The 8301-nt window shown below is 47.7% G+C and overlaps 1 protein-coding gene across 2 annotated transcripts in view; it reads right to left on the minus strand.

Moving 5' to 3' along the window:
• Window positions 1-7909, minus strand: part of LOC119445977 (nucleolin) — a 28025-nt gene extending 20116 nt beyond the window's left edge. The window contains exons 1-2 of one of the 2 annotated variants that reach the window (XM_049663768.1): window positions 7754-7909; window positions 1852-1953 (exon numbers count right to left, since the gene is read on the minus strand). In XM_049663768.1, the coding sequence (XP_049519725.1) occupies window positions 1852-1953; window positions 7754-7810 (159 nt within the window). In that variant the 5' untranslated portion in view covers window positions 7811-7909. Of the gene's footprint in view, window positions 1-1851; window positions 1954-7165; window positions 7339-7753 lie in introns of those variants that run through there. The other variant, XM_049663769.1, reaches the window with a different exon arrangement.
• Between the last annotated feature and the right edge of the window lie 392 nt (window positions 7910-8301).

The raw sequence follows: 8301 nt of genomic DNA on the forward strand, positions 1-8301 counted from the left end.
ATTTTCTGTGTTTGGAGCAGGAATCAGGGTTTGTATCAAAATGGTGCAATTGGCGCACGAGTCCCACCCCTGTGCCAATAAAAGATTTGGAGCCCACAACATAACAAGGGTGATTCATGGCCCCCGCAAAAAGAAACCTCGAGACCAACACTGATTGTATAGCTCGGATCAACACGTTGCAACACCAGCAGACGACACTTGCTGTGTCGGAAGTGCTTGAGTGTACACTTAAATCCCGTTATAGCGCAACAGTTTATAACAAAATAACTAATATAATGAAAGAATCTTAATTCCCCTTGAAAGTGCCCATAGAAACACAAAAATTTTATACTGATCAAGGGATATAACGAAAACTTATCGTTCCAAAATGACAATTAACCACCCGCTTCGCACTCAAAATACTGATTCGTTAAAATACGCGGCGCTTTGCGGGCTTCCTAATGTACCAGTTTAAATCTCCCGCGGCTGCGCTGCACCGGCAACACCCCAAGCCAAGACAAGCTGACCAAGCTAGCTAAGCCAAGCTGGCCAAGCCTAACTTCTGTTAGCGTGCTGTGCGCACTACTCCAGAGAAAAGCCAGATACTTTGGCGGGTACGGAGACGGAGAAGGTGGTCTCGAGATAACAGCAGCTGCTGAGAAGACCGTCCTTTGCTTGAGGAAGATGCAGCAGCGAAACATCACAGACTTTTTCGCGCCATCTACTGAAAGGCCACGTAGCTAGCGTCGATCGCAATAAAATCAGTTCTTGTGTTTTTGTGTTTGATCTCAGTTTTCCGCCGTTTTTCGATTAGCACTTTACTTTAGACACAGCCACTCGGCTGCGACGGGAGCTAATACCTCAGCGATGACTTACCTGTAGTGAGTACGTATACCCTCGCATGCAATAATTAGCCGTATAATAATTAGTCAGTGGCTATAACAAACTAATCGTTATAACGAAAAAATCGGCGCCCGTTCGACTTCGTTATATCGAGATTTAAGTGTAGTGATGAATTGGCCCTTTCCATTATTGGTATGCTTCACCACAATACAGTGGGTATGTTTGACCATGTAATACTGCTGCTATGGCGGTGAAGCTGATATTTAAAAACTGGAATTATGCAATGCTTGACCCATGCTGTGCTTTTCACGCTTCGAAGCCATTGGCAAGGAGGATGACAAAGGCTGCATTGCTGACAGTGGCAAATATTTTCGACGAAAAACACAGCACCAAACTTTGTAATGAACTTTGAACCAACTAGGCCTAGCATTGCCGCAGTGGCTACGACTGCCAGCGGATCGGTGTGCAAGAGTTGATTCGAGGCTGCAAGATAATTAACACGGTGCCGGTGGTGGCTTCGATTAACGCCGTTTTGGACATGCAGTCACAGCAAGAAGTCAAGAAAATAAGACGACGGGTTTCAGCATTCAAAATTTCATATGTCATTACACATTTACTGCGTGGGTGCCGTTAAGACGTTCAAGTTATCCGGCATGTCTGAACGAAAAATTGGTCGTTGACTGTACTCACGTTAACCGGCACTCACTCCCTGCTCATGCGCACATCGCATCAAATTTACCGGCACTCGCTCACACCCTTTCTCAGTCACTAACGCTCTACCTCGAGCCTTGCAAATGCGTATGGAGCGAGTATGAATCCGTGTCCTCATTAGTGAGTATGCCAACCTATGTAAGTGGTTAGCCAACACTGTGACTAAGTGATGGGAGCCAACACTGTGACTAAGTGATGGGAATCGACTTTTCTTGAGTACTGAGAAGACGTTCGACCACACGTGTAAATCATGCTGCCTTTTCTCGCATCATTCTCGCAGTTTATTAATTTGTCGCAAGGGAGAAACTGTCCACTCACCCTGGCTGGTTCAGCCTTGGCCTTCTTGGCTGGCGGGGCAGCATCCCCGTTGGTCTCTTCCTCTTCCTTGGCATCTGTGGCTGGTTTCTCCACCTCGGCCTTCTGCAGCAGAGAGAGAGAACAGCAATGGTTGCAGCAGGCAGCCATCTCTTCTTGCGAATAAAGCAACTGTCTTACTTAAAGGGACATTGAAGAAAAACACTGACTGTTTAAACTCGTGAAGTAAACTTCCAACACTTATTTTCATCATATTGGCAGTAATATGCATATTATTTGAACAGTAAATGGAGGGCAAAGTCTCATTTCTTAAGATTTCATGGCATAACTCCAGCGTCGGTGCATCAGCATGACAGCATGGATTTCAATGTATTTTCTCGTTCTTGAGCCTTCGTGACACCCATTAAACACTCTCAAAACTTATCAAGTTCAACCTCTGGCTCCTTTAGAATGCAATGCAGTCCACCTTTCAAAACTAGGCGTGAGCAGATGCCGGAAAATATCTATGACACCATGGCGAGCTGGTGCTGGAACTTCAAGGCCACACCTGTTTTGTTTGTGCATCTTTTCTTGCTTACCATGCCTTTTCTTATGGTAATAGTGTTCTTCTTTCTGGGGTTTTACGTGCCAAAACCAGTTCTGATTATGAGGCACGCATTATGGTAAGAGTGACTCTTTTGGTAATACAGAAGGGAAATTTAATAATACAGCTGAAATAGTTTTTCTTTTCAGTATCCTTTCAAGGCAGACAACTAATCAACTCTCAGCAGACAGGAGAGCCAGGAGTCCACCTCTGAAATATTTACTAAGCACTATGTCGCACAAGTTTAGCAATCGCACAAGAGAGAGCCATGTCCAGTAGGATGCAACCAACAGCCACTTCAACAGGCAACTAAGCAGAATAATATGCAGTATAACCCTACCAACATATTTCTAGGTGGCGACAAAAACTGAGCGCACTAATTGGGAAAGCTTAACATCCAATAATACTTATGACAGCACTACACGAGGCAGAAAGCTACTCTAATACAAAAATTTATTACAACTTGAAACAGAAAGCGCAACAAAAAGGAATGAGATCCTTATTAAATAAAGTTTGCATCACTGCCTGGCAGTAAAATTCCACATGAAACATTTTTTAGGAGACCCTTACTAAATAAAGTTCGCATCACTGCCTGGCAGTAAGATTCCACATGAAACATTTTTTTAGGACAGTCGTAGCCATGAATCACTAAATGAAGCTTGTGATTTCTATCCGGTTGCTGGGCAAAATGTTTGACAATAAGAGCCTCTTTTCGAGCATTTCGGGAGTTTTTCACAGTTTGAGTGCAGCTGTGCATATATCTAAGTAATAGCGCAAGTTATCAAAGGTCATGACAATCGTGAATGTCAGTGTGGGGCATTAGCTTGCGTCTTCGTCTGCCTTCTCTTCACTTTTAACAGTGTAGGCTTTGTTGAGATCAGCTGTTCCAATGTCCTGACGCCATCATCCCAGGACATGCATTCACAGTAGGTGAATTCCCCCCCCCATGCCATAACATCCTCAAGCTCCCGCACTTCTGCAGACTCGTCAGCGTTGTCGATGCCCTGTACAATCTCAGCGTTTCAGTCAGCATAGCACCCTGAAAGTGCTTGCTTTTTTTGGTGCTCCTTGTATAGTGCTGCGCCAACCAGGCGCTGCAAAGTGACCATCTGCCACAGTGGTCAACGCAGGCACCACTGATGTACAATTCCGCATTTGTGGTGCACTGTCGCAGTTTTTGGACACAACAACCAGAAAAAAAAAACTAACAAACAGTAAGCTAATACACATGACCCTATGAAAACTAAACGGGACTGCCATTTTTAGACCGTAAGAGCCGGGCAGACGCAATGAACCGCAACATATCAACGAAGTTCTCAACGAGAAAAATTTGCAAAAAGTCCAATGCCAAAGCAGAAAGTGCACTAGTAGCGACAAATCGGCACTAACCAACAAGCAGTTTAAGAAGCATGCACTCAAGCGACTTGCAGAAAACCAGGTGAAATTTACGCGTTGCTGGAGGCTCGTAGAGACCTCACCATTGACTTCTCAAAGACAACTGGAGATTGTGGCAATCCTCATGTCCTATGACATTCGCACACGTGGCAAACGTCGTGTCGGGCGCAAGTGAGGAGGGGGGTGGGAGGCCTTCCTTTTGCGGGCGGCGCAATGGCATCGCAAGCTCTATCAGTGCCACCGGACGAGTCAGGTGAGATCCCTCCGACACTGCCCGACTCTCTTTGGTCACCAGCAAGCAGTCAGTGCAGAAGGCTCCGCCGCCGCTCCAGTTCCCGCAATAGTCAACCACGTTTTTGCCGTGGCCGCTCGTATTCCCAGGTAAGTTGGAGGCCCCCCCCCCCCCTCTTTACCTAGCGTTTTCTCTTCGAGGAATTGCTCACTTAAGTAAACTATAACTAGCTGGCCCGCTCAAAGTGTTAATTGCAATCGTAATAAATTCCGAGAGCAACGTGTACTACACGTGGTTGTCGTCGATTGTTTCCTCGAGCTTGTACCAGACCACGATAAATGAGCAGGCGGCGATGGGCAACCGCTGTGCTCAATGTGCCGAGAATGAAAGCTGTCAGTCATGGCACTACCTCAAGAAAATGGGATGTGGTGACGTGACAAAACTCTTGTCACCGGCAATTTTTACTTGCAGTGTAAAGTAGCAGGGTAGCCAACAGGGCTAGACCAAAGAGATCATCGTTAGTGATTATGGGTGGAAAATGTGCCGACTGGTAGAGGAGGTATTGGCCAACATGCAATAGCATTGCTTATTTGTGGTGCAGAACTAGCAAGCACTTGCACACCAGTGTCTGGCGCTGGAAAGTGCCACATGAAATTTACTACCTTGAGAAGCTTTTAGCATCTTGTACTTGACAAGAAAGTCCCATTTCTTTCCTTTCATGTGTTGCCACAAGTGCGTATTGGAACACCTCACTGCATACATACACACACTCAAGTGCATCTCTGCAGAGTCAAACTGCTTGTCTGGATTGTGTGACCAACATCCATGATCAATTCACCTTCCGTCATGCCCAGCAGAACCCCAACTGAACATTTTACAATGAGTAATGTTTATTAAGCAGGTAAAATTCTTAATATGATGCCCATCTCTTCACATCAAAAGGATATTTGTCTGTTTCTTCATCATATCTGTGTCACGCTATAGCAGTATATTAAAATAATGTTGGAGCAGAGTTCTCTAGGGAAAATGATAGCAAATGACAAAAACCTAGCTTGATGCCAGTTGCTGATCTCCATTGCACAATTTCAAACGTGGTCAAAGCTTTTACTTGCACCAACCTCGAATCTTGCCCAAAAAATGTCATACAAGTTTTTAAAATTAGAATTCAATTCTGGGGTTTCACGTACCGAAACCACAATATCATTATGAGGCACGCCGTAGTGGAGGCACTCCGGAACAATTTTGACCACCTGGGTTTTTTTTCAATGAGCACCCAACGCACCGCACGCGAGCATTTTTTTTTTCTTTCTTTTCTCATTTGGCACCGTCAAAGTGCGGCCACCGCGGTCGGGATTCAATCCCACACCCTCGGGCTTAGCAGTGCAATGCCACAGCCACTACACCACCGTGGCAGGTGGCCGTAAATGTTAAGCTGCACTCCAGCTCATTATACTTGCACTGCAGAGTTCCCCCAGTCTTGGGCATTCAGGGAGATGCTACTGCTGTTGCAACTTTTGCTAAAGCTCAATGTACAAGTTCCGTAAGTGCTTATCTTGGGGGAGGGTACATGTGGCAATTTAGGGTGCTGCACAGAATCTACGTGATTCAGGGAGATGCTACTGCTGTTGCAACTTTTGCTAAAGCTCAATGTACAAGTTCCGTAAGTGCTTATCTTGGGGAGGTACATGTTGGGCAATTTAGGGTGCTGCACAGAACTCTACGTGCCGAATGATGTCATCACTGCGCTTGTTTCTTGAACTGTCAGATCAGTGAACGACACAGTATGCCAGAGAAAATGCAGCCCGATCCACAAGCACATACCGAGAGACCGGTCGACATTTTCTAAACGTGACACTATTCCCTGTAAGCCCAGCACCAACCGCGAAACTTTTAAGAGGATCAAAACAGCAAGCTGGTTGAGTTGGTAGGTTAACATCTCCAAAAACGAACAGCGTGATAAAATGACGGGCAAAGATAGTTGCGAGCTAGTGCTCGTGTTGTCTGAATAATTGTCCCCAATCTGTTTGCTTTCGAAGATTTTAACAGGTTATCTAGAAGTAGCTGCACCATACATGACAACAGGCCTACTGGAGCAGCAAATAACAGCCGGCATTGAAATTGATTATTTCAACTGGCATCCCCTTTAAAACGGAGTGGAGACGAATAGTCACCTAGCCTGCTTGAACTAATGAGTTTTAATACATCTATTGCAGCTTAGCATATTGCATATCGCCATATTATCTCTATGTTAAAACTTCTATCTATTGTAGAGTCTATTGGAGGTACCGCAGCGCCACATAACGGCCTAGATCGAATGCGTGTTCATTCGGCCGTTTACACCTTTAACGACCGCGAAAAACTCGAGTATGTGATTTTAGCGGCACTTTACCGTGTCGCATTGCATGTGTCGCTTTATAATTTTTTTTTTTTTTAGTGTAAGTCGTTATCGTTCGAGGAGTAGCTGCACTAGAGGCCGTCGCCTGCAAAGCACAGAATCGGAAGTTGCCCACCGCGCCTAGCGCAGCTAACGGATAGCCGAAGGGACAACGCTTCACTCTACTACTTTCTACTCTCGCAAGCCAGGACGACGACCTCGACAGCAGAAACGATCCTTTTTTTTTCTCTCTCTCTCTCTTCGGTTTAAGCGATCAGATTACCGTTTCCTTTTTTTGCTGTCTTTTTCAATCTCTTATGCATCGCCTACGGCGCTTAGTACGCCGTCACTACCATTTTCGAACGCCCTGCACGCGGACACCCCTCCACACCTTTCCCCGCTGTTTTCCTCGACAGCCAGCACCGCCAAGCACGAAGCGAACGGACATTACAAACGCGGTTCGACTGGAACGAACACCCCCGCGCGCAGCAAAGATGTCGGGCAATACAGATCGCTTACCTCTTGAAATCTATACGCTCCAAACAATCCTGAGAATTTAACCTACACGTGCAATCTTCTCGGGCGTTTACATCGTCTTCGGTGGCAAAAAACGCAGCGACGGAAACGAAGTGATGGAACAACCGCACGCACTTCCCATGAAGCCTGCGCGAGGCGAATGCGCTGCGTGCCCAGCGGAGACTCTGGTTACAAGAAGGAAACAATTAAAACTTACCGGAACCTTTCTCACCCTCATGATTCCACTCTAACACTTGCACGCGGGAATATACCGCTGCACTGCAACGCCGATTCCTTCCTGAATGCCGGTTCGAAGATATACTACAAGTTGATCTCTGCGTTACGGCCGAAGAGCAATGGCACCGAGAGTTCGCCTGGCCGGCCGCGCGAGCGACGAAAAAGAGAGAGAGATGGGCGCCTCGCGAAGCGTAGTCATGACAACGACGCGCGCGCTTTCTATCGGTCGCGAAAGATGGCGCTAGGGTCGCATCAAACTCCCGCTCCACGAATCGCCCGCCATTATGGACGTTGTCTGAAAGACGGATTCAATTTGAAATATTTCGCCGGCCGCACGGTGCAGGAAGCCGCTCGATAGCGCAGCCGGAACGCGAGACGACGGCCTCCGGACCCGCAGACTCGCGCGACGGGCGCGGGGCTCAACACGTGCCCCCGGCGTGACCACGACGGCGGGGACGTTCGAGAAAACGGTCGCCTGTTGTTGGCACGCAGTGTTAGTGGCGGCCCCGTCCAAGCGCCGCCGGCTGGCGTAGATCCATGATCGGCACAAGCTGCCGGCGTTGCTCACCTTGGTCTCGTCTTCTGTGCGATCCTCCATCTCACTGTCCGGTTTGTTTTCAGACATGTTTTCGCGAACGTGTGCCACTGCGTCCACGGCACTCTGGCTTGCCCCACCAACACACGAACCACTCACGACGAGTTTGAAGGACGGCGTGGGTCACGTGACGCGGCAGGTCGCGACACCAGTGGTGCATAGAAGAACCACGTGTCAATGGCGCGCTTTTTTGAAAATCTCCTAGAACTTCGCAATGTGTTTCCTGAATGGCCCGTAGGTGTTCTGTGTTGCCGGTAAGCCCTGCCGCAGCGTACAATGGGTGAACCGGCTTTTACCGCGTACGGTACGGAGGCGCAGTGCATGTAGCGCGTCCATCATGCACCTGCCTCGGATGCTGACGCCGGAAACAACCAAATGTGGCAGCGAGATCAAACAGGCCGTGGGCCGAGGTTTGGCAGCTGTGCGTCGGCAGCCGCGTGTAACCTAGCAGCGCTTGTCGCGCTCTCGCGTTCGCAAGTGCGACCCCGAAGCAAAAATGAAACCTGGTTGCTTTATCGAGG

This window comes from Dermacentor silvarum, chromosome 3 (assembly GCF_013339745.2).
Source record: "Dermacentor silvarum isolate Dsil-2018 chromosome 3, BIME_Dsil_1.4, whole genome shotgun sequence".
In the NCBI taxonomy this organism is placed as follows: domain Eukaryota; kingdom Metazoa; phylum Arthropoda; class Arachnida; order Ixodida; family Ixodidae; genus Dermacentor; species Dermacentor silvarum.